This window comes from Lingula anatina, chromosome 10 (assembly GCF_051362555.1).
Source record: "Lingula anatina isolate TDL-2025a chromosome 10, LinAna3.0, whole genome shotgun sequence".
Classification (NCBI taxonomy): domain Eukaryota; kingdom Metazoa; phylum Brachiopoda; class Lingulata; order Lingulida; family Lingulidae; genus Lingula; species Lingula anatina.
The window spans coordinates 2,282,353-2,309,775 of NC_141776.1; the positions used below are offsets into that span (position 1 = coordinate 2,282,353).

General features: G+C 40.0%; 1 protein-coding gene and 1 long non-coding RNA gene across 3 annotated transcripts in view; one reads left to right on the forward strand and one right to left on the reverse strand.

Annotated features, from left to right (window-relative positions):
• LOC106172499 (monocarboxylate transporter 12) lies at positions 1-21,164 on the reverse strand. 2 transcript variants are annotated; one of them, XM_086997522.1, is made up of 6 exons: positions 21,011-21,164; positions 10,389-11,126; positions 5,087-5,230; positions 1,452-2,237; positions 1,137-1,187; positions 1-840 (listed from the first exon to the last, which is right to left on the reverse strand). In XM_086997522.1, exons 2-6 carry the CDS (start codon positions 10,789-10,791, stop codon positions 746-748), a joined length of 1,479 nt encoding a protein of 492 aa, XP_086853648.1. In that variant the 5' UTR covers positions 10,792-11,126; positions 21,011-21,164; the 3' UTR covers positions 1-745. The 2 variants fall into 2 exon arrangements, with proteins under 2 accessions (XP_086853648.1, XP_086853647.1); XM_086997521.1 differs by lacking the exon at positions 21,011-21,164 and adding an exon at positions 18,778-18,859.
• The window catches only part of LOC147759358 (uncharacterized), a 10,151-nt gene continuing 1,589 nt past the window's right edge, over positions 18,862-27,423 (forward strand). The window contains exons 1-2 of the long non-coding RNA XR_015331387.1: positions 18,862-19,102; positions 26,876-26,952. This is a non-coding gene — a long non-coding RNA (uncharacterized LOC147759358). The remainder of the gene's footprint in view (positions 19,103-26,875; positions 26,953-27,423) is intronic.

Sequence of the window (27,423 nt, forward strand, 5' to 3'; positions counted from 1 at the left end):
TTATATTGCAGTTAACGTAAGAATGTGACAGTTTATTATTAATAAATGGGATAAAAGACTTTAAAACGTACATAAACAAGTAAAAAATAAAAACATAGAGCTTTTGAAGCTGGCACATTTTACGTACTGGTATTGACTAAGGGAGAAATTACCATGTACCGCTAATAAGATTCAGTTTACATTTTAATCGTCCGTGAAAAAAATTACTTATCGTTTTACAGTTTTATAGCTCCATATCTTGCAACTGCAAGCGCAAAACTACGACAATATCCTTCAGCAGTAATAACGAATGTCCGTATTATGCAGTTTTAATACATAACCGTTTACAGCTTTAGCTGCGCATTGCTTATTGTCCATTCTCTCACTGCTGCGAGTTTTTTCTAATGTAAAGCTCACATAATCATTTCAAAATTAATTTGTCGTTAATGCCATACTTGCAGGAAGCTTAGGAGACTTAATGTGCGTGGGTCCTGTATCCAGTTGATTTTTTTCTTCGTGAGAAAATATTATGATTCATCTGCATTCAGTTATTGCAGAATCTGTTGAATTATGCTTAAACCTTTTCAAGGCCTTATCTTACGTGTAAATGAAAGAATGTATTTTCTTTTATGGCATAATTCCATTATGATTAAAAATTGCACTGCTATGAATAGATAAGTGTCACGACAACATCGGACGTAGTCCATGGCATAGAAACCGGAACCGGAAACGAATGTTTGGTTGCTACAGCCACAGTGACCGCGTCTCATCCAACACTCATATTTTTACGTGATCTGAACACGTCTCTAGCTGCCAGCGGGATAAACAACAGAATGATCGACCCAAGTAGCAAACATCCACCTAGAAATCAAATGAATAGCAAATAAAGCCATTAATTTCGTGGGTTCCCGTAGCTATAACCATGCACATCATTGACAAGGAAGTGCAATACGTCAATAGCAGTTCTTTCTAGTTTTTTTCTTTCATATGAAATGCCTTATGTTGTTGACATTTATGTCAAACGTTATTAATCATAAATGAAACCTATTTGCAGTAGCGATTAGCATTGAAAAATAACGTCGCATCATTATGCCAACTTAAATTATAAACTGGATACTTGTTACCATATTACACGATGATTGCAACAAGTATCTTACCTGCAATATAAAAGGAGTACTGGTAGTCTTGTGTGATGTCGTACAAGTATCCTGGAATAGTAAATACAAACTACTTTTATTCGTTACTTATACAGGGGTTACAAGTGCACACAGATGATGTGCGCTGGCAAGCTGTTCACAGCGAGTTTCAATTATTTGAGTGTTAACTATTGAAAAGCGTCTAAAACCATTGCCGTGCTAGGATATTTTGCATCGCTCTTTCTTGTAGTTTTACTTTCAATGCATCATCAGCTATAATTCAAATATTGCGTGAAAAGACGAGAATTTCGAAAGAAGCCATCCCTAGTGACTTACCTGCCACGGGGGGAGCTATGAAGAACCCAATGCCATCCAGCAACATGGCGTATCCATAGGCACTGCTCAGAGAGGCCACGTCCATCAGGCGGACGATCATCGGCGCCATGAGGACGACAAAACACGTGATATACACCCCAAACCCGGCCGCAAACAGAACCTGGGTGATGTACGAACCAATCAGCAACGGCGTTGAGAACGCAAAGAGGGCGCTGTACCCCAGGGAGACAAAGAGCATCACCAAGGGGTCAACAACCTTTGGGTCGTTGGCTGCTGCTCCTGTCAGGAGACAACTAAACAGGCTGCTGGCACCCCATATTGACACCAGGGTGGACGCCTGGAATTCCGTCGCTCCGCCCTGTTTGACGGCGTATGCGTTAACGTGAACGTTGACAATGGCAAGTCCCATCGAACGTAAAAACATGGCGCCGACAAGGAGCAAGAAGCCGGCATTTTTAAGTACCTTTAGGTCAAGAAACCTGAGGCTCATTTGACATTTGACTAAATCCTCCTCCTGGGTTAGAGCTCGCTTCTGTGGTCGCTCTGGTATGATGGGAGGTCGCATGAGGGCGCCACAGACGCAAAACTGAAGGCAGAAACCGGAAATGACGAACATGGAGCCCCGCCACGTGTAGTAGTCTGTGAGGAGTTGTAATATTGGCGGCAAAATGAACTGTCCAAAGGACAGTCCGGCTGTGGCTACTCCTAGGGCTAGGGAGCGTCTGTATTCGAAGTATTGTCCAGCGATCACCATTGTGGGCGTGTAGACAAGACCTATTCCTAGACCTGAAAGACAAATAAGTTATACATACCCTTTTGAAATATAAATATTTTATATAATGATTCTAATATTATGAGTTTATGGGGAAACAAATCACAATTTAGGATTCAAAATACCATCAGACAAAAAATTGACAAAATTCATAATTTAAAAGAAGGTTATAAAATCAAAATTTAATAAATAACAACGAAAAGCTTTTTAACGTTTCCAGATGATATTTTACATTGGTTAGTTCTTACTTTAATGTGTTAAAAATGGATTACGGTTTTGTAGGTGTGACAAGAAACATAGTGCTAGAAATGCAAGGCCGGGGTCCCATATGATAAGTTCAGCTCATGGTTAACCGGAGTTGCAGAGTTCAGTACATAGGACACAAATCCTGTACAACTTAATGATATGGGAAACAGTTCCTTTAGCGGACTACCATTTTTGTCACACCTGACATACTTATGCAATTCCAGAATTAAACTATTTCTCAACTATTTGTCAATCAGCAGGTCAAGTCATATATGTGAAAAGCAACGAAATTGAAAATTGAGTTCTATCCACCATACAGCACAACCGCTATGTTATCAAAAACATAGTATTGGCAATACGGGGCTATTGAGAGTACTAAGGGATCATTACCAATAACACTATTGGCCTACGTAGCTCGATCCAGCTCAGCAGGGACTTGGACTGAGTGCAATAATCCCCTCTTGAAATTAGAATTTGACTCGCTGAATCATAGATCTTAACCGTACTAAATGGCACCGTTTGCCCTCCAAAACACCAATTTTTTGTTTCAAGGGGGCGAGGGTCTGCTTTGCATCCAAGGCCTGTCATTACTAAAAAACAGCCCCCCCCTTCAAATAACCCTTATCTGCCACTGTAACAGACGCCATCAGCTGATCACGACTGATGACACACGACCCATGCGTTCCTACATGTAGCATGGGGTTTATCTTTGAAAGTTCTTGTTCGTAGTGGTCAGATGATGCTCACTAGATATCCTGAAAAACGTGGTACATGTCATTTCAATCTTGCACTAAGTGACTGCGGATGGCCTTGACCTTGACCTATATTCAGAAAAATTGTTCTGTTGATCATGATCTGTGCACAGACTGTACATTTAACAACGTATCTCCCCAATTATGTATTTTATCTTCAGCTTTTTATGATTGTGTTTATCAGTGCAACCATGGACGTTTCAAAGCTGTGCACACAAGTGTTCACGACAAGAAAACAAACGTCTTTTATTAAATATAGACATAAATTCAAATCGGAGCTCTTGTAATGAAGCTAGATGTTTGATATTTCTCCATATTCACATGGCTTCAATACCGTACATATATGTAGATATATACTTACAAAAAGGCAAGGGGAACCTCCCCCCCCCCCTTTTTAAAATTAGTGCAATCAGTACAAATCACTTAAGCGCATAATATTATTGTTAAAAGAAATAGGATGGGTGGCAATTATATTGACGTAATAGATACCCCACCCCCAAAAAAGATGAACTACAGCTACCTGTACTATAGACAATTTCAATGATATCAGCTTTAATAAGAACATTTCATTGTGTTCGCTGTACCTGCTAGTACTTTATTTATAATAATGTGGTCACACATGATTGCAAGGACGGTTGAACGTGTGCTTTTGACTAGTAGCCTCTGACAGGGGGACAAAGCACAGACGCTCGCATGAATATTCTAAATTCAAGAACTGGTTAATGCCAGCCGTCAAGGACGCTTGGAGATAATAGCAGTGCACGTAACTTAGTGCAAGGCTGCAGACAATACGTGACGAAATCATCGAGTGCAGTTTAGCTGCAGGCCAGTGTCATATCTGTGTGTTTGAGTCTCTTGTAAGTATACAAGACCGACAAGCTCACGGAGATACTGGGAGTTACCAGGTGCATCCGATCATTACGCAAGTTTGCGTCGACGTTCTCTGCGTAGAGAAACTAATTCATGAGGAGATTTCTTAACATGAAGACGAGTCAACGTCCCCATTTGAATAGGTTCATTTTTACCAAAATATATAAGGCAGTACAGAGTAGGGCCTCTTTCCAATATACACAATATCGGTCTACGTAGATTGATCCAGTTCCGCGGAGACTCTCGCTGAATGCAGAAAAAAAAACAGTAATTATACGAATACGTGGGAAACAAGAGCTGAGTAATTCATTTAAGCTGGTGGCACTCAGCGACAGTCCCCGAAAGGTTGGATCTGCGTAGACCAATGGTGTCTATGGGAATTATTTCTGAGCCCCGTATAACTGCAAAAGAGAGTATCTCTCCTTCACATTCACACCTGCATTGTGTCACGGTCTTTCCACGAAAATGGGAAATGCACTTATCAAGCAGACAATAATGGCCTTGGGTAGTGTATACGGTGTTACAAGCTGTCTGCGTGATTGTGATCGTATTACTTCAAGGACATACGTGTGTGTGTGCACTCTGTGTGCTGTTCGTGGCCTATTTATAACCTGTCTCGATTTTCGATTACTGGACATATTTGTCCGTCTGTAAAATCGTTATAATAAAGCAGACTTATCAGACAAAGGTACACGCCCACTTTGATAAAAACTAAAATGAATATTAATAAAACACGCATTACACAAATCTATTTATCAGATAAGAAACATAAAAGAGAGAAAGAGAGAGAAATCCCCGAATTTAAAACATTAACATTTTGAATTATGCTGATACGCATGATCACACGGAATAGACCATAGAATATTAACAAAAAATAACATAAAAAGAAAAAAATATCATAAATATTACATTTTGACATTCAAAAATATTTTCAGGCCACGTGCTATTCAAAATCCATCCACGCGAACACAACGTGACAAGCAGTGACAACTCACCAATCAGAAATCCGTACGTAACCAGCAGGTATTGGATACTGGTGGCGTAGGCACTTATTATGCATCCGGCCGCGGCTATCACCCCTCCCGCCATCACGCTGACCCTGCAGCTCAACTGGTTAGCTATCACACTGGCTAGAGGACCTGGAAGGACACAGGACATTTTGTTTAAAGTTGGCTATCACACTGGCTAGAGGACCTGGAAGACAACGGGCATTTTGTTTAAAGTTCGTGCTACACCGGACTTACTATCTCTCAGAGAAGGAATTTTGCCCACTTTAACATAATTTAAGTTGGGGCTTTGTCAATATATGATAGTTGACATCAAATTTTATACAGGTATATGAAAACTTTTAGGGTAATCAAGAGTTCGAGCAAAAAATGATAAATTTACTTTCCTTCCCTAAGGGATTAATTTCCAAATTACGTACATATATGATTAAAACGCGTTTCTTATGTCTAAATTCTGGTGAAATGCCTGCATGAGGCTTACCGCTACTGATACGATTGATATGACATTTTTACTGGATTAAAAACCCGAAGAAAAAAACGCGCATGGTGTTTCACAATTTGTATTAGATTTTATCAGATGTGTTTAACTGGTTGGGAATCAGCTTGCATTCTCCTGCAAACCTAGTTGACAGAGGCAGCAGGTTCTCTTACTCGTGATTTTAATTATTCTCGAATACATATTTTCATTATTTAGAAAAATGAAGTTGTGCATTAAGGTGCTGTCCAACCATAGATATATTGTAATTATTGTCCTTCACAAACATTATGCAACAAAAAAGAAACAATCAAACGTACTTCAACATCGCATCTTTTAATCGATTAAAAAGAGGTCAGCTGGTGACTCAAGCAGTTCACGATTTTCCCATCGTCACAAGTGTGACATTTTCAATCGCTAGAATATTTTAGATTGCCAAATCGTGCGCAGAGGCTTGCCTTGTCTGAGTCACTATTCGCAGTACGCATTGGAGACGAGCTTAAGACCCCATTCCCACAGACAACATCAGTATACGTGAATCGATCCAGCTCTGCAGGAACTCTCGGTAACTGCAATCAGCTTAATATTCAACTGACACGCCTCCCCTTGGTGCTCGTACGAGTACGTTGAGAACAAGAGTAAGCGTGTCATTCAGTTGATTACACCCAGCAAGGGTGACAGCAGAGTTGGGTCTTTTCACGTAGACCGATCCATATGATGTTTACGGGAACGGAGTCTAACTTTAGCGTGAAATAGTTTACATGACGTCATCAGTCGATTTAATAAGTGGCGTGGGACTCAAAATCTAAAGGAGATATAGTTTCCCCCCTTTATAATACCGATAAGGTCTATGAGTTTGGTGACATAATAAAATTAAGGGCCATTACACACAAAAAAGTAACTCTGTGAGCTACGTCAGAGATGCACACATTTGTGAAACATTTGCATAAGTGTTTTAAAGCTCATTTTTATTACTGTTGATTCCCTTTCCCATTGTAGGTATACAGTGGAGAACAGCAAAAATAATAGGGCACGGCACAAGTATGTAAATATTACACAAAATGTGAGCGAAATGCAAGTCGTGCAGCCGTAAACTCTCCTCAATGTGCTTATTTTGTTCCTTTAACCTTTAACTTCCTTCAATTGTAAATAAAACAATTGTCTATCTATCGGGACATTTAGACTGGTTCGCGTTCATTCAGCTCACGTACCCGTCCTACCTACACTGGTACAAAGTAATGTGTTACAAGAGTCTTGTCAGACCGGTTCTGTAACAACAAATTTAAATGTATGGGCTCATTCCCAGTAAAACTTTCGGTTTATGTAGATCGATCCAACTCAGACTTTCGCTGAATGCAACCAGATTTACTGAGTGACCAGTCATCTTCCTGGTGCTGAGTAGAACACAGAAAAGCTGGTGATTATACGAGTACGTTGTACACAAGAGGAGGCGTGTTTAGCTCTTAGACTGATTGCATTCAACAAGAGTCCCCGTCCAGTTGGATCGACTTACGTAGACCGACCGTGGGAATGGGCCCTATGACTCATTGCAGTCTGTAGGGAATGCTGTTAGCTACATGTTATGGCGCGATAAAAAGTTAAACAAAATATATCTGATGATCTTGCCGTTAGATATGTTTCTGCAAAATAAAATGGCGTGGTCGTAATAGGTTGCGGTATATAAACTACGGATACCGAGCATTTATCTAAATGTAAAGCGCCGAAATGTGTATCAGCCTGTCTTGATAAATGCCAGTTCCGACCTGTCCTGTCCGGTGTATTAGCGCGGTCGTGTTCACACTGCCGTAATACTGGTCTTTAATTTAAAGCCACTTTTTTATTGTACACACTTTACAGATGATACGTCCTCATCACTGACTGTTTTGGTTTTAAACTTGTGCCCGGCTGTTTTGTCTCAGTCCCCCCCACCCCCCCCCCCCCCGCCACACCGAACTCACTACAAAATCTTGATTAATATCTGCAAGCCACTATTATATATTAATGTCTGGGAGTCACTTTTGCATACGCTACGAGGGAAAATAAATCTAACGCTGCCCTTGCGAATGCAGTTTTAGACATTGCAATCAGATTATTGACATGTGTTTTTCAAATTTCTGCATTTTCTTTTCAGACATTCCCTCTAAAGTAAAGGTTTTCTTATAGGGAAAATCACATTCAGGATATGTAAATCAGCGCTGTCGATCAAATCCATACATAGGCAACTAGGGAAAAGGGAAATTGGGCTCCCATAAACGCATTTACTCTTTTTTGTTGGTTTGTTTTGTAGAACTGCTTCTAGGCGATATTTTATTAGTTTTTATATCACAATTTCCGCGGAATCTCTCTCTCTCTCTCTCTCTTCTTAAAAAACCTATAGCAGATTTTACGAAAACGACTAAAGGAAAGCCTATCGACCACCTTATCATCTGCCAACCTGAGCCTCCTTCACCTTAGTCGCCTTAACAAAGCAGCTTATAAATGGATCCAGGTTAGCCCGGTTAAGCAGCACTGATGCCTAAAGGATGGAAGGTGCAAAACATCAAGGTCTACACGCAGAGCTCATCTTTATACAAAAGATTTTTGTCAATGCTTTTTTTACTTGTATTGCTGTCTATAATATTTCATACAAAAATTTACTGTCACTACCCGCAGCACAATATGCAGAATGACATACATTCATAAGGCTCGTTCCCACTGAACTCCGCAAAGACTGTCGCTTAATGCATCATTTTAACAGATGAACGGAACAAGCTTCAGCCTTAATTGCGTTGGGTAGGATACAGAAAAACTGGTGATTATACGATTACTTTGGAAACAAGAGGAGGAGTATTAGTCTGTTAAACTGATTGCATTCAGCAAGAGTCCTAGCGGAGTTGGATCGATCTACGTAAACCGATAGCTTCAATGGGAATGAGCCCATAGTCTGCCCTGCCCGCGTGCGTGAAGTTGGGATGAGATACATGTATGTATAACAATATTGCCTGCACAATGATATTTCAAAAGAAAAAACAATTAACGCTGTGGGTCAAAGGGAGCGTTCACAACCAGTTGCCGCGAACTAATTATTCTTCTGATTAAACATGTGGTGCACTTGAAGACAAGCCGCATAACCCGTAACAATAATTCAATAAATTCCCCGCTTCCCACTTGCGCCGTCCCAGCAGGGGCGAGGCAATAAAATTTCAGAGAGAGAGAGAGAGAGAGAGAGAGAGTCTGGGTAAACATAGTTCCAAAATATACTAGACGACAAAACAGCAAGTCTCTGCAAAGAAAACAACGCCAGTCCTTTTCACATTAGCCGGATTCAAGTATTGCACCGTATGACATGGGTTTTTTCTATGTAACCTAACTGGACTTGATTATTTAACAAGCAATAAAAAACCTGTTACTGACGCAATGCTGTCGTGCTTCCGTGTATACTTTCTTTTAGGGCAACTACTGTTGAGATCTAAATACAATGGAAATCATAGCTTGAGTCATCTATTTAAACTGGTAGAGTTAATTTGGAGATTTATATACCGGTAACCTTACAACCCATCTACCGGTATTGTATAATGTGCTATAAAGATACAGGCAATCGGCTTTACGTGCAGTATATGCGGTTTGCTGACAGCAACGTCGTGCAATATTGATGTGTTGTGAGCTGAATAGCAGGGAAGCCAGCCAGCATATACATATAGCAACCAGTTACAATAGACCAGAAAAATATATTATTGTCTCTAAGGCAGCTCATCGTATCAAAAATTTGCTGTCACTATCGACAGATGCGCAAGCAAGTATATAAGCACGCAGTCGCACTCACTATCACACGCAATGTTTGAAACTGACTATAGCACATACACGCGCGCACGCATGCAAGCACACATACGGGTGCACACACACACACACACACACACACACACACACACACACATTTTCCAACGGCTGCATCTGCAACAGATCTCACACAGTCGAGACATTTGCATCTTTCACTCCAACACTATAAATTCCAAATTTTAACAATATCTGTCCAATTCAGCGGTTGTAATTTAAAGACAGAGTCAAAGGGGTAAGCTACGTGTAGAAGACGTAAAACGTAATCAGAATTTTACGATTAAGACATTAATATGTAGGACACTAGTCTCCAAACAGATAAAACAGGAAACATAAAACTTAAACGCCATCAATTAACGCACCCACTAGCCAGCAGTACAGAGGGGAGGGGGGGGGGGGAGGGGGAGGGAAGGACGACCGATCAGCGTACGCACATGCGCGCACGGGTACACACATGCAAAGACACTAATAAAGACTGGCCTAGCAAAAATGCGTTTATTGCGACTCTTGCCATCAAAACAAAGATGTATGCTACATGTACATAAATATTGAATCGGGGTCAAATGTATTGATTTAACTGTGTAATGCGTAATGTATTGCTGATATTCAATAATAACTGCGGTCATGACCCGAAACCGAGCTCAAGCTCAAGTTGCTGATGGAGTAGTCGAAACATCTCGAAATGCCTGCGTGTGCACGCTAGTACATGTGTGTGCATGCGTGTAAGAGCGAGCGTGTACCCTCGTCTTTAATGAAGAAATGCGTGAGAATTACTTGTATTGCTTTCAGTTTTCATTTGTGTGTGTGTGTGTTTGTGCGTGTGTGTGTATTCTTGGTGTACTTTGTTATAAAATCTGCAATTGCAAGACATGTTTTTCTGATGAACATTTGCAGATAATGCGTGGGTAGGGAAAGACTGGGGGGACAGCTTGCTTCAAAACACATCAGCCTCAGTACGTAAATTCGACCTAGCATCCAAACAATTAAAATCCCCTACCCTACCTGACAGGCCTGACACGCTGTTCATCACGGCTCCAAGCATGGACGTCAAGCTGGCACTGTCCCGAAACTCTTCCTTGAAAGTCACATAATGCACGCCAACAGCGCGCGTTATACCGACGGCAATCAAGTTGGACACGAACGCCGCCACAAGCACGACCCAAGCCCATCCACGATCAATATCCCGGGGCATGGGTTCGGGAATATCAACAGTCTCGCCACCATAGTCCGTAGTATGTGTCTTTAATGCTATTTCTTCATCGCTAGGCTGTATAGAATCCCGTCGAACTCGTAAGAAATGTTTGTCCTCTGTTAAACCACTGTGGCCGGGTTCGTGTGCGCTGTTGCGGTGATGTGCAGCGCTCTCAGCCACAGCTAAGCTTAAAGTTGACCCGACGAATGACATCGTGGAAATGCAAAATCCTAGAAGCAGTTCATCACTTTATTATGCTAACTCGAAGTCCATATCCCTTGTGGAGGCTACTGGGACGTTTTATGCTTTAAGTAAAAGAACAAACCCTTTTCCCTTGTTCCTGGTCGTGATTGGTGGGGAGCACGTGGGGTGACAGTGGCCTCGTGCATGGAAAGCGATCAGCTGTTCTCGAGTATATAAAGCTCCGTCGTCCTTAGAACTCACTGGCTCGACTGGGCCAAGTTGCCCTACCTAATCAGCAGAAGACGCTTGGCCAGACGCAGCTTTACAATCTGTCCTTCATGTTGGATCCACGAAGTCCCCCATGTCTGCAAAATAGAAAGATACAGCCTTGAAATGCGGTATCGCAGTCAGAAACGTCCTTGGGTTTTCCTGATGATATGACGTTTCAACACAACGTACAATTTATTGACCGAAAGTGTGTCAACAAGACTGGTTTATTTTTAGACGCCACTCGGCTCAACAGCTGGCAATGAATAGATGTAGGTCGTTGTGCTGGTTGTGACGTTAGATTATAAATACTTACATAGAGTTACGGGGTGTAATTTTGGTTCCCTCGCCCCAGGACGAAATATTACCGTCTTAGTCTCTAACAGGGTCACAGGTGGTTTTTTTTCACAAGATATTTACAGCAAAAATGCGTTTTTTACGACTCTTGTCATGAAAACAAAGATATATGCTACATAAATATTGAATTCGGGGTCAAATGTATTGATTGCCTATGTCTCTTGCTAATTCATGACAAATTTTTCTGCTGTGGGAACGTGCCCTGACAGGTAGTTGATACCCTCTACCAGAGCGACAGATTGATTTTCCACGGATATTCACAGATATGTCTATAGATAAATAGACAAACATTCTCAAGGCTGATTACATGGCTGGTAATTACTTGCATAACTGCTCAGGTACTGCCACTTAGCAGGTCCAGTCTAAGGGTGCTTTCCCAGAGATTTAGATCGATCTAAAGATTAAGTTTTAGATCGACCTAACTCCCTGGGGGTTCAGGCTAAATTGCAGTCAGCCGAGCGGACACCATAGTTAATTGCCCCCTTACAGCTTTTAGTAGGCGGGACAGACGCTTAAGCCGGCCAAGCTGACAGTAAATCTAGTGAGACTCCCCACAGGGATAGATCGATCTAAAAATCTATGGAAATGGGGTGTAAGCAATCAAGAGAGTTAATACCCCGTTCACACTACAATCTGAAATATCCGAATTTTTGCAATGCGAATTACGGGTGAAAAATCCGATTCGGTTGTCTGGCCACACACAGCAAAAGGGACACCGAATCGTGCACTGAAAATTCAGGTGGAGGTTCCGGTTTGAAGAATCGCGCATGCGCAGAATCCATGAGAACAAAAAATGGCGCCAATCATTGCTCTTCTCGCACTCAGTTATTTTTCTCGTGTGTTTGTTTTTAGAACATCAAATTTAACCCAAAAGTCGTCAAAAGGAAGAATTAAGTAAGAACAGGAAGAATTTGACGGATACAAGAAGGAGACTAGCCGGGTTTCGATGGAGAGTGTGGGTCCACTGACCTAGCTGGCATGTTGCTTTTCTTTACCGCGAGATTTGCTAGTGCATGCGCAGTGCGATCTAAACAGGTGGCCCTTCCGGTAAAGTAACCGAATCGCTGGAGAGAATCCAGCTCGCCAGTAGGATTTTTGGAAACCGGTTTACAAAAATCCTCATGCGTTCAGACTACCGCAATAATTCGAATCTTGACCTAATTCGCTATTTAACCGGTTAAATGACTGCAGTGTGAACGGGGTATATATATGACTCCGTTCACATGAAAAATATATTTTCTAAAAATCTATTTTCTATTCGCGGTATCTTGTGATCACTCCGAGCGCAGCCGAGGATTAATTGCAGCTTTGGAAGTAACTGGCTCGCGCTGCCAGTAATTACGCCGCGGGATATTCAGGGCACAGACCGTGATCACAAGATACCGCGATTAGAAAATAGATTTTTAGAGAATAGATTTTTCATGTGAACGAAGCCTAATATTGCTCTGACTTTAATCACTTGCTCTTCTGTGACAGATAATAATAGCCCCTTATGGATAGCTAATTATTACTTCAGAGTGAGGCTAACTGAGAAATCCCCTGTAGTAGCTCTAGAGGTATAATTACTGGTGCAGTAAATAATTTTATAAGAAGTACTAAAGCTATCAAAAGAAAGAGTCAATGCACCACTGATAATGATATTATGAATTCAAACTATTGTTGTACCACGACCGTACATAGAACATCGACGCTGCACTTCGTAGTCCTACTACCCGCGAACACTGTATCTACAGCATATCATAACTGCGGTAGACGTTTTTCAAAGAGTTTTTTTCTTTTATCTTTTCTTTTTTTTCTTTCTTTCTTTCTTTCTTTTTTTTTTTTTTTTTTTTTTTTTTTTTTTTTTTTTTTTTTTTGCGCACGCGGGCAGAATTAATTGTTTCCTTCTGGCCAAACGTAACAGGGTCGCTTCAGCCAAAAACGTCCACAATAATAACTGAGGTCCTAGTAGCTAAGTCAATTGGGGAAAAAACAAAAGCCTGACTTATAAGTTAACAGAAACAATACTGTTTAAAGAGATTTCCTCGGGATATAATAAAACAACGTACATTGCACTCAACTCTTGCTGGGAACTCTCTCTCTGTTTTAATTGGTGTCAGGCTGCGTGGGACAAAACCTACTTCGTAGCTATTTACTGCTTGAACAAGCTTGTACACGATTTTGCAAATGGGTGACAACCAGTATTTAGTGTTCATTTGTATACGCTGGTTTGATTTCTCTTTAGTTTCAGAGCGTGGCACCTTCGAAATACTAAGATATACTGGTAAAATGAATGCCATCGATTAAAAAAACAAAACAAAACAATAAATGGTATGTTTAGAATCATGGTCGATTAATTCTGGTTTTCCTGTTTTCATCAGTGCATACTGTCGCACACCTTGAAAACGGGTAGTGTGGTCCGATCTACCGGTGAATTCGAGGTAATTGAATTAGATTCTGGTAGTTGGGTCGGCCTGGGCCCCGTATCTCGAAAGCATCGCGCATTGCGACCGTGCGCAAGCGTCTCGATTCCATAACTCGCCCATACTCGTCCCATATAATACATTGTAGCCTCTATTTGATATAGCGATTCGCAATACGCGATGCTTTCGAGATACGGGGCCCTGCTCTCTCTGCTGGCAAATTTAACTGATTTGTAATTGTTGTGATAGAACATTATGTCTATATTTGTAGACCTAATCTAAACTTTTCGTTTCTGTTAACATGTAGAATTTGGTTGGATTTTATAACGGGAAACATTCAAATTATCGAAAAACAACTTACAGATTAATTATAATGAAAGTCCCATTTTCGATATATGTAACCTCACATATATACAAATGTATTTAAATAAAATTCAAACCTCACAGCCGCAGCAGACGCGCTGTATGCACTCAGACAGTGGTCTCCCAAGGAGTGAACAAGAAGAAAAAAACTTTTTCCAGTATGGATTTTGGAACTATTCAAAAAGCAACCACTACAGACTTTACTTATCTTATATTTATTATAATAAATGACCATAAATGACATAAATGACCCAAATACCGATTTCAACATTTATAGAAAATAAACTCTACTGGTCTCTCTAGTTCAATAAATGTCAATCAAAATAAATCAAGAAATACGACATACATAGTAACTCCCACTCGAGCCACGTGCAAACCCATAACGGAAAAAAAAGTGTAACATTGTTCAGACAACGTTATCCATTTCAATGCAACTTATCAGAGTTAAGGCACCCAACAAAATATAACAACACTGTCAACGTTAATGTGGATATCTGCATCTAAAAATATTTGTGCCAAAAATACATGACCTTCTCCACCGCGTCTTGGGTATTATTTGCAAGATAAACGGTATCTAGCAACGATGGTGACTCCCAGGTTCCGAAGAAGAATTCCTGTTTGTTCGTTTTGCTGTTCAGTAACACTGACGGTTTGCCCAACAGGATACTCAGTATGTGCCCATGTAGGCGGTCCGTTAACACGACTCTTCCACGTGACAGCAAGGCCAGCCCCATTACTGCTTGGTCCAATGAATCCTCAAGAAAGTACTGTACAGAATAGGTAGAGGGATGTTTGACCGCGCTGGTAACCCGCTCTGGCCAATCAACGACTAGAACTGATGTGTTGCTACGGAACACTGGAACATTTTTCAATTTACTTGGAATTTCCCAATCTCTTCTCTTCAAACAGACGATGTCGAACGATGGGATGTAGCTGTCGAAATTCTGAAATCCGACTGCAAACGCAGCGTCTGGTACAAGTTCAATGGCAGTGTTCCGAAAATATTGTTTCGTCACGGAAAAAGAAGGACCATCCCGAAGTGTGATCACGGAGTCCGCGTGCCCGTCAAAGAGTCTTGCCCACTCCCTAATATAGCCACACCTACTGTGGACAAGTACACACGAACTCACAGGAAACATGAGAATCCGATTATTGGGAAAGGCTTGAAATGCTTCTTTCAGATATTTCAAGTCAGAACCAAGGTATCCTCCCCCAGGGATCAGAATGACCAGATCTTGACCTCGTTTCACCTTGCTGAAGTCGCAGCGCGGCATAGAAGGGCAAATACAAATGTACACATGTAGTCAATGCTAGTTATGTTAAACCAGGATAAGATCGTCCTCTCTCCCCAGAGAATAAAACGGTCTCCAATGTTACTTGTGTCGAACACATTCACCAAAACTGCCCGCTTGAATCCGGTGAGGTATTTCTTGAAGACTTGGTACTGGCGTCTCTGCATGTCACTGATGAAGATTTTATAAGGCCGTGCGCGGTCCGCGGTGGATATATCCTTCTGGGAAATGCTCATTTTCTTGCCACGTGTTGATTCAAAACCCAACAGGGTGTCCCGACCAAGTGATGAAAAAAACCAAGATGAGGGATACCGCTGCCCTGATGTTCTAACTGTTTCATGTCGAAGGCTTTGAGCCAGGAAAACCAAAATGGCCGCGGCGCTTACTGCTATTGCCAGTTTTCGGGACCGCAAAGGCATGGTCCTGATTCTTCGGAAAATAATGAAGATAACGGAAAAAATGATCCTCATGTCTCTCTTTTTTCACCTTAGATTTTCTTACAACAAATCTGCCTTTGGAATAAGTGAAGATAACTTCAACACTCAGACACAACAAAAATTCACTAAAAGGTCTGGCAGACAATGACTAGACTAATCATAATATTACGACGGTGCGATTTCAATAGTTTGCATACCCGAGGGGTGTTTTTAGCGTGTTTAAATACAAATCAATGCGCACTTCATGTTGTCATTTAAAGGGATAATAACTCTTCGTTTTGGCCAAAAAATGAATTTTGTCTGGAGTAAACAATAATTTTTCCATACTTAGCATTGGTTAATGAATCCATTTTTACATTCAAAGTTAGTCCCTGTTTTTTTCTAAAAGTTTGTATTTTTGTTATAATCTATTAAAGATTATGACAGAGCATAGCCACCAGTGGAGGTCACGTGGTCTAAAGACAAGCTCAGATGTCAGAATAATAGCTATAACTGCCGTTTTTTGTGGTACAACAGAATATATTATACTTCTATGAGTTGTTCACAATGTTTTTATTGTGAAATACAGATCTCATACGAAGAGTTCTGATACCTTTAAATACGCAAGAAACTGGGTGATTTCATAAGCTCAAAATTGTGTATCTAACGGATGTCAAATACGATATAAATAAGTACTTCTTTATGCGAGGTGTGACAGAGGGGGGGTGTCAGATCAACAATACAAACTGCACAGCCTCGAACAATTAAGTAACCCTCAGAGATTAACCAGTAGATTATTCAAAACACCCGAAACACGTAAACCTAAATAACAGCCGCTGTATACTATATGTGGAACCCATATGGTTTGGAAGAAGTGTGGAAGAATCTGCATTACAAGAGAGAGGCGCTTTTAAGGTGTGAGGTTGTGTGTGTGTGCGCGTGCGCGCGTGTGTTTGGAGGAGGAATTTAATCACCCAATGGGTGGTACAATGAATACTTTCGAGCACCACAGGAGGGGCAAGAGCCTGATTCAGAAAGAAGCTAAAGTAAAAAGGCCTTCCTATTGGTTAAAAGGTATAATATTGTTCCGCAAAGACAAAGAGTTATGTTTTCTCTACTAACGGTAAAACGGTAAATTTAGGTCTTCGATATTTATTTTCTATAACTTTTCAAAACAAATTTTTGTAACCAGAAAATACGCTCTCAATTATGGAAATCGTTTGAAACGACATCAAGGGACACCTTGTAGGCTATAAACCCCGTCCATTTCAAAGGTCATATCAATATTTCAACTCTCTTCTGACGGAGAGCTATAAAACGTGCTGCTGCTTTCAGAGCTCCAAGCGAAAAATATGGTTGATGTTGAATTGAAAGCGGTACATTTTGGCCCCCGTATCGTGTGCATGGTGTACACAGCAGTTGAGGCACTCTCTCTCTCTCTCTCTCTCTTCTCTCTCTGATAATACCCAGTACTAACACAGAGTTAAGGCGTGTCGTTTTGGTTCCCATTACCCAGGACGCAATACTGCCGTCCTATAGCCTCTACCAGGGTCACAGATGGATTTTTTTCACTACATATTTACAGATGTGTCTCTAACTAATTCATGACAATGTTCCTTGCTGGAGAAAAGCGCACTTACAGGTAATAAATCTGCCGCCCTGGTAGCTGTATCAATTTGGCAGTGGTAAATGATAACAGAGTTCCAAATTGTGGTAAAAAGATCTTTACTGGGTATGATGAAACAAGGTTGCGTCCCCCCAACCTCTTTCTGACCGTTCTCTCCGTTTTAAAAGGTGTCGGGCAGTGTAAGACAAAACCTACTTCGTAGCTATCTACTGCTTTTACTGTACGTGCTTCTCCACGTTTTTGATAATGGGTGACAACTATTTGTATACGCCGGTGTAATTTCTTTGAAGAACGTGACACCTTTGAGTACTTCAATTATACTGGGTACTGGCACAAATGCATGCTGTTGATTAGGCCTATTCTTGAAAGCCTTAGTTCAGATTTTATCAATGGGCCATCTTAATTAGGGGCTCATATCTTCATAACAGGAAAGAAAAGCGATTGTACTGGACATCTCTGCCGATGTCCATACCCATTCCCGTGATAGCATCTTGTTCAGGACACAATAGCATGTAAAAGACTAGAAATACTCAGAGAGCGCAGACCTCCGCCAAGGCAGCTAAATCTCCATCCAATGTCGTTTCACCCCTAAATTTTTGATATTTTTAATTATTGATTGATTATTGATCCGGATCATCCCTATAAACTAATAATCTGTTTCGTGGCCCATTTCTGACGGTTCCTGAAAATTTCATCAAAATCGGTCCATAACCTTTCGAGTTATGCTGATGACAGACAGACAAAGAGGGGTGAAAACATAACCTTCTTGGCGGGGGTAAATATAGCCTGTGAGAGCTGTGACGATGTGACCGGTGCATGTGAAATGTGTCGCCAGTCGCTACTATCGCAATACCCCCCCCCCCCAGCCCCCGGTACATTAGGACCTCTACAAGTTGTCTCAGTCGTCTGCTCTCATAAAATGAATAAACGCAGGTGTCGATGTGCTGAATGACACGATACGTGTCACGATAGTTTACCTCGTGCAAATGTCTCTTTAGAAAATGTGTTTTTTTGTTTCAGTTTCAGCATTTAGTTAGGCCATGAAGGCTACACAAAAAGGATCTTTACGTCGTGAAAAATAAGCAAGGCTAACATAAATGTACTTCTTCACCCTTACTATGTGAATTTTGCTTGATTTTGCAATTAGAGTGTCTTATATCAAAGCCTTTTTATAAGTGCTTCAATGTCTGCCATCACCTGATAATCTAGATTTGGAATAAAATATAAAACATTGAACGAAAAAAAACATACACAAGTAGGCGCGAGGTCTTGACAACTGCGTGGATATTTACCCTCAGAGTTCATCGAGGTCGCGAGCCTCGCATCACCTGGGCCAAATCGTCTGCTACGTTCCGGGAATGTGAGAGAGAGTTCAACCAGCAGACGAGAACCTGTAAATAATAATGGTATTTCGTATCGGCATATTTATCAAGAGAATGCGCGCCTGGCATGCATATATTTTTTTTACTGGAAATAAGAGAAATAAAATACTGTCTATTTCAGAAACAAAAACAGACGACCTACCACAATCTGGCTCGGCATCACAGAGAAATTGCTTACCAAGACAAGCCGAATAAAAAATCTTCCAGGAATGCAAAAAAAGAGGGTCTTCGTCAGGTAATAGCTCCAGGTGTTGTTTTTATTGATAGCGGCACATTTTTCATGCGTTCTTTTTTTGTGATCAGCTCAGGAGGACGACCCGCTACGCACTCGGGCTTTCACCTCTAAATTGTTTTACCTATGACGCAAGCATTCCCATCAGGGTCAGGCACGACCACCTATTTATTTATTTATTTATTTATTTATTTATTTATTTATTTATTTATTTTTGTGCGAAGGAGTGAAATGCTTTTCTGAAACAGCAGACAATGACTGATTATTGTAACATCTTCTGGTATTATTTTGCCACCATCAGTCCTCATATACACTGATTTTACTAACTGTGAACATGAGAGTTTCCGTCCGTGTGTATAAAACAGCTTACCATATTTCGTAAAGGAAAGAAAACGGTATCGTGCAATTTTGAAGCAAATCACCCGCAGGGCATTGCGGCCAGGTGATACATTGTGACAGAAAACCCACCTGAGTGCCCTGGTATTATGTCGGGTGAAATGCTGTACACTAGAGGAAAAACATGGAAAGTTTTTTTTTTTTTTTGTGTGTTTCGTTTTTTTACGATGGTTGACTAAAGTTCTTTAATTGTATATAAAAACAATATGAATATAGATACGTACATACTGGTCTACTAGTATTTGTATATACACCAAGCTTGTTAACCACCAAACCATTGTGACGTCACATAGGCCTATACCCGTATGTATAGAAATCAAAACAAATTAATTATGTATTACCCACAGCAAACATGGAGCTAGCTCGATGAGTGCCATGATGTTGAATACGCTCCCATCTTTTTTTTTTGCTCTCTCTCTCTTTTATTTCACATCTCTCTCTCATTCTCTCTCTCGCTCTCTCTCTCTCTTACAACAAAGATGATTTATGGAGGATGACCAAACTGTATATTATAAATATGCACATGAATGTTTACCAAGTACAGTGCTTGTTGATTTCCGTGTATCACGTATCACGTAGCCAGTACGACAAACAATAAAACAGTGAGGGGACATTAATTACAGAATTAGCTAAACTTGTTTTAAGACTGACTTCAGGGTGTATGGGGTTAACTGTATCAAGAAAACGTCCATATCCAGATGTTATTCCACAATACACCGTCCAGGGATATACCCGTACATATCAGAAATATTAAATCAACTAAGTCATGTACTTCCTGGAGATATTTTATAACGGATTTGGCAAATCCGGTGTCGGATTCCCCTAATACATGTAGACATACATGTACACTGTATCAAATATATATTACGATAATGCCATAAGCATATTCGGCTGCATATTACGGATATTACCCAAACGTACCCTGCCATCGCATCAATAATACAAAAGCTGTCTTGGGAATATTCCCACATGATAAAGCTCAGTCCTTCTCACTGTGGATTTCTGTACTGGTGATAGAAAAAACATGCAGCAGTATATAGTATCATCACCATATCACAGTCACACATAACAGCAGCTATTTGATATAACCTTGTTTGTAAGCAGTAATTTTGTTTCCTTGTCGCTGTACGTTTTTCTCTCTCCCCACACCCCTACCCTCGATTTATATGAAAGTTGCCGCCATTGCTCTCCGACATAAGTTTATATAACTTTTGAAAAAAGTGATAACGTGGTAATTATCACAACTAATTAAAAACACTTATTACCACCTTCACCGGTGAATCCAGGGTCCTGCTGAAGGGGGTAAAGGGGTGAAGGGGGTGTAGCAAAGGGTTTTTTTTTCAAAAACGAAATACGTATGACACAGGGGTATCTGGTTTTACTCGTTTCACTAGTTATTTTCTTTTAATTGGAACGGGGGGGGGGGGGGGGGGGGGGGGGGGGGGGAGGCAAGGGGAAGAAGTTCACATATCAGTATGGCTTAACATAGAGGAATCAATAGCATAATTTACTCACCAAGGATCTTACTTCTTAATTTCTCTCAGAATCCTAAAAGCAGATACAGGTCTGGAGTTATCAGCCTATTAACCTGCTAGTAGTCGGTACCACGAACTTATTCGACGGTGCATAGTTCCTCTTAATTTTGTTCCAGCACATATACCCAATGCGTATTGAGCGTGTAAGCTGCCGCGTGCACGCCTCCCGCCATATATCACGAGCCGTTACTTGGTAACCGACCGGGAACCCGTTGTGTTGGGGTATTGATCAGTCTAGAGCACTTTCCTGTCCCGGAGCTATAGTTATATACAGACGTCAAAACAGACGGCCTTGTTGTATGGTTCAGATAGCGTGTGTGTGTGTGTAGGCGCTTAAAGTTTCACGTTTTCCTTGTAGGTATTTTATTGTTACGACTGACCCCAAGAGGACACAATAACAGTCCTGGGGGGGGGGGGGGAGGTTGGCAGCAAGCGCTTGCTACAAGTAAAAAAGTTGCCGGAGTATACTGTTCTGTCCCCTCTCTTCCCTCCCCCGTCCTTCAAAAAAAATCTCTATCATGATGGAATCGAAACAAAACCAAGCAATCTTGGTTCCCGGTTCTCTACATATTAAAGCAAAATTGTACCAGTCTACTGTTTAATATTTGGCGCCGCTTTGCTTGGCATGTTTTCATACTTGCCCCCCCCCCCTCCCCCCCCCCCCCCCCCCACTCCCTCACTCCCTCCTCTCCAAAGCAAAAGCCTGTACCGGTATTTGTCAGTGAGGGTTCTCTCTGTGCTATTCATAGTACATGTACATGTATCAGGAAAAATTACCTTCTAGATTCCAAAATACAGAGTGAGAAAATATAATCCTTTAAATAGTCTCTCAGTGTAGAAGCAATTTTGCTCAGACAGATTGTTCTCGTGTGAATTAGAGTTTGAGATATTGTTCTATAATACACTTGTGAAGTACAGTCTGTTTCTTCCTCACCGGGAGAATAAGGTGGATTCAGCTGTGTTTCATCTTCCTAACTTGTGAAAGCAGATATAGTCAAAGCGTTGCATTTTTTTCCTTTTGTAAATGGATAATGCTTGGGTATGAGACTGGAAACAATTGAAAAATGCAGATTGAAGACGAATTTTGTATTTGGTGTGTCGAAATAGCACAATATAGTAGAATGTTAGGAACTGAAACGTTTTCATACAGGCACTGATAAATAGTTCAGACTGTGTCCTTCTCTACCACATGTCTAATTTTTTCAAAATTATACCGTTAACACTTTCCTTTGGAAGACATACATGTATACAAGTGTCTTCTCTGCCATCAAATACGCGTTACAAATATATTTAGTTTGAAGGGTAAATCACCCGGAGATACCTGAAACACAGGGTAAAAAAAGTGACCCTATGTGTCCTGAGGGAAAAAAATCCCCTTATGAGACATTATTGGATGAAAAATTGAATAAGAATAATTTCTTCACCATGGAGTATTTCTATCAATGCACAGCAAGCTTCTTTCCCAGGAATCATATTTGTCTGTAAAGCAATTCTTATGGAACGCATTTAGTAGCTATTATTTACCTACCAGGCGAGTGTTTCGATTTATCCACAATGTTTTCTTTTTGCATCAACAGAACGGTTGTAAAATACAAAAATCATTTCACTTTTGAAACAAAATTAAAATGATGACTTACACGTACATGTAAACTGCTGTCAAATGTCATCATTTTTAATTTTTATGGGGGGGGGGTCTGGATGAATTGTACTCTTTGTAGACTTTGTAGACTAGAAAATGATAATAAAATGTATGACCCTTAATTAATCCATCGTAGCTCGAAAAAAATCATTTTAAATTTCGATTTTTTGAAACAAAGAAAGGAAAAAATCCAGTTGCGTGTACTTTGTCTTGCATAACAACTCGTGATCAATATTTACGGTTTTTCTTATGCTGACTCGATCATCTGGGTTCCGCTGCGTTCTTCCGGACTCTAAACCTGCAGCAGGGAAAACATCCGTCGATTATATTTGTTGTTAGTATTGTTTTGATATGAAAACAATTGAAAGCAGTTGATGAAAGAGACCTTAGAAAAGTTATATAGAAGTTATTCAAAGAAATTGAAGCTCTCACTCAGAGAGAGTGTATGTGTCTGCCCCGTTCATTTTCCCTGTTACTGCATGTACAACGTGAGAACCCTCCCTTACTCCAAGGGTGCATTCCCATAGATTTTAGATCGATCTATCCCCGTGGGGAGTCTTACTAGATTACTGTCAGATAATCCGGCTTAAATGTCCGTCCCGCCTTCTACAATTAAGCTGTAAGGGGGTAATTAAATTTTGTGCCCGCTCGGCTGACAGCTCTTTAGCGTGACCCCCCAGGGAGTTAGGTCGATCTAGTTGGATTGATCTAATCCCTGGGAATGGGGTCTTAGATCGACCTAAAATCTATGGGAATGCGCCCTTATACGTGTACAGAGCCCAGTCGAGAAACATGGCTGCATGGCGTTGGGGTTCTATATGTAAATAATGCCATGCTGTCCAAACTTCCGTACTGAAATAAAATCATCAGTAGCGTGATTATTCTGTGGCTCGTTTCTACGTCTACCATATATATATATATAATTTGAACTGATAAGGTGTGAAATATATATTATCTAAAGCTACTTATACATGTACATGATAAATTCCAATGTGTGAATACCATCATTTATCTACTGAGACAAAGACCCTAACATTTCCACTTCCAATGATTGAGTTAATTACATCAAGGTTTTAAAATATAATTGACAATTATTTTCCAATATCGTAGTCCCTGACAACCTGACCTAAAGTGGACAGATATGTACAATCAATGTATTCCAAGTATTGCGTCAAACTTTTTGTTATCTAGGTAAAATCAGTTTGCAATCTGGCCACTCGAGCATCTCCGGGAGCATCTAAAAGTAATTAATCATTCATTATTTTGATAGATTTAGAATGTGCGTGTCCTGTGTGAGAGCCTGGCCCCAGTTTCACATGTACAAAAAGGTCAATTCCCTGGTTTAGTTGACTAGGATTTCCCCGAGAGTGCTGTTACAATGCTCCTGATAGGGTAAGATGTGTCCATGTGACCATGTGATAGTGGTAAATAAGTTTTTAGCCTGACGTAAGTGTTTTTGTGAAACCGGCCTGGTCTTACAAGTGAACAATCTTGCTTCGAGACGGTCAAAAAAAAAAAAATAAATAAATAAATAAATAAAAAATAAAAAATAAATAAATAAAAATAAATAAAAATAAATAAATAAATAAAAACTTCTTAGAATGATTCTCCGGGTTTAAGTTACAACGCTATCCTTCAGGAGGGACTATGTACTGTGTTAGCTGAGAATAATTTATAATGCTACCGATAGATGTCTCTATAACTTAAGTACAGTCCCAGGCCCGTAGCCACATAGCCAGCTATTTCAAACGGGGGGGGGGGGGGGGGGGTCTTTTTCTGAAAAATTGGACCTTTTACCATTAAACCTTCGTATACCTAGAAAAACCTTTATCCAGAAGGGATATTTTCCCGTAAAAATGGATCGATATTCTTTATTGCCTTCTTTCATGTTGTGAATGAGCCTATGAAAGTTTGAGACACCGAAATTCTGTCAACCGTCACTAAAAATCAAGTTGCTTTTGATGACGAATCAAGATTTTTGTTCTCCATCGATGGTCAAATAAGAGTCCTTAGACATGTTGCAAAATGTCTCTTGCAGGATTGGGTGCAGGGTATTATTGACTGAAGTGCCGGGTCAGTCCGTATTTGGAAAGCATTCCATGCCCATGATTTTGGTACATTGTTCCTTCTGGAACAGAACGTTATTTGGGCATTTAGCATGAAGTGGACACATAAAATGGCTTCGGCGAATTTTCAAACGCTTATAGTGTACTTCTCATTGGACTCCTACGAATTAATTTGCAACTTATAAAGACGATAGTAATGGTCTAAACATACATGAGTGCTGGGTAGGTTGCGCAATAAAGTCGCCATATTTGCGGTATCATTGCACTAAAAAAATGGGTCTTCAGTGCCCTATGCACAAAATAACACCAAAGAAGCAAATGTCTCCAGATATTGGCAAAGAAAATGGCATGATCGTGCTTAGAAGAGTTCTTTCTTTTAACTTTGTCAATGTGTAGTGCATTTATCAGTCTGGATATGCATTAATATGATTATATGCGGGTTTTTTTCAATACCAGAGATTAAATAAAACATTTGTTTAAGACATTGTTTGCTGTATAACTTTACGCATTGCATTAGGAGTGACACACATTTCGGTGCAGGAATACATGATTAGTACAGTGGTTTCCATAGAAGTGAAAAAGTGCAATATTATATATTAAAAAAACAAACAAACAAATGTAACATAATTTACATGTAGTAAGATCCTAATGCAATTAAAAAAGCAGCGTGTCAAGCAGCACTTGTGTCCATCGCATGCGGGAATTTATCCCCTGTAGGCTGCAGCAATATAGTAATCATTATAAACTGATTAAATGCACTTAATGTAGAGCTCTACCGGTACATAAGAACCGAACATGACATTTTACTCTACTAATCATTGTGCTGTTTACCGAACTGAAACCCTGGATATGCTGATACTTCTTAAGGTATAATTGGATGCCCTGGATTCTCAGTCTGATACCCCAGGGCTATCCAACTGCTACCTGTGGGTCTCAGTTTGGACCCTACTGCTGGATTCCTCTAAAGGCCTCAGGATTAATCCCCTGTTTCCCTTAGTGTATGGTGACACCAAATTATGAGTATATGTATATATGTTTTTTAACGTAAAAATAAAGCTGTGCCGTTAATATAGCCCTGATTACTATAATATATAAATATACATTTTTTATACGTCGGTTACTGGGCATTAATTGGTAATAAGCCCTTCTCTTGTTGCTCAGTCATTCTACAGTTATACAATATAGTGTCATGGCGCGATCGGCCACAATCGCTGCTTGCTTCATTGGACTTTGCGTGAGTCTCGTGTTGCTGTTGGCACGGAGTAGGAATCTTATAGGTAGGTGGCATGATAAACGGAACATTTTGAATATAACATTTGTCCATATTTACTGCCATGATATTCAAATTGACGATGAAAGAGGTTCATCTCACCCTTGTCACTAATGGCTCTAAAATCACCTTAAATGGCTTAAAAGAAGCACCTATGGCCGATATGAAAGCAACATAACTCTTGTACAAAATCAAATAGGATCAGTGGTGGCTTTTGGTGCTGTGAGATGCCATAGAATGTTGTAAATATGTAAAATCTACTTGCAAAGAACACGAAAATCCATTCGCTGCGGCTGTTATCTGCTTTCGATCCGTAATATTGTGCAAAATACTATGGTTTCTTGGGTCCTTTGAGAATGCCAAAAAATTTGGGAAATTATTCTGTCAGGATTAATTCGTTGGAGCACTTGGCTCACTAGTATAGACCTTTCACTGTTGCTACACCTAAGAATGGAATTTATTGCCACTTTTACTGCGTAGTATAGTCTCTCCAGCCAAAGGGAGGCAAAACTATTAAAAATTATGAATAGAGCTTTTATTAATCCCTGTTTTAAGTTGGTGATCAAATAAGGTTTCAATTTCTAAATTATTTGTTTTAATTAATTTCCCTATTTTAATCTATTTTTCGGGCCTTTTTATTTTATTTTTTTCTTTTTATTGAAAAGCCTACTGAAAAATCTGTATTTTAGACTCAAAAGAAATATTATAATAATAATAATTATTTATTTATTCTAATTATTTGTTTGTGATAATACTCTCTTCTAAACCAGCAAAATATCGTTAAGTTTTAAGATTTGCACTTTCTCGGATTATACATATATACGTAACAAGTGGTTTATGCTGGTTATTCCGCTATATTGTGTTTTCCAGATTCTATCACTCCACATTTGAATCCCAGCAGGGAAGTTAAAGAGAGCACTAGTTATTTGTCCAGAATTATTCAGCAGGTAACATTTTAATTAATTTTCGATTTTTGACACACACTCAGATACTGTGTTATATGAGAGAAACTGGAGTAGGTTCTTATATACTTGGGATAAACGCACGACAAGACATAGAATGAAATAGTTCTGTCAGTTCTGCTGAAAATGTCATGCGATAGTCTTCATGATGGCGTATATCATGTACTAGTTTTGGCCATGGTAAATCGATACTAAAATTGACTTTCTAAATAAGGGGGCTCTCTCATATTAGCTTGAGTACATGTACTTTTTTAACGACAGTGACTGATGATCAAAATATATCATGCAATAATATATGTAATTCATTCTTTAGTGAAATCTTTGCTGTTATTTTGATCGAAGCGTTACAAATATGCTAACAAAGCGTTGCGTTTAGTAAAGCACACTCTGTGACGCTTGGACTTTTACGACGAAAGGTACCCACTTGCGACTTGTTAAGAAACTACGTCACGTTTT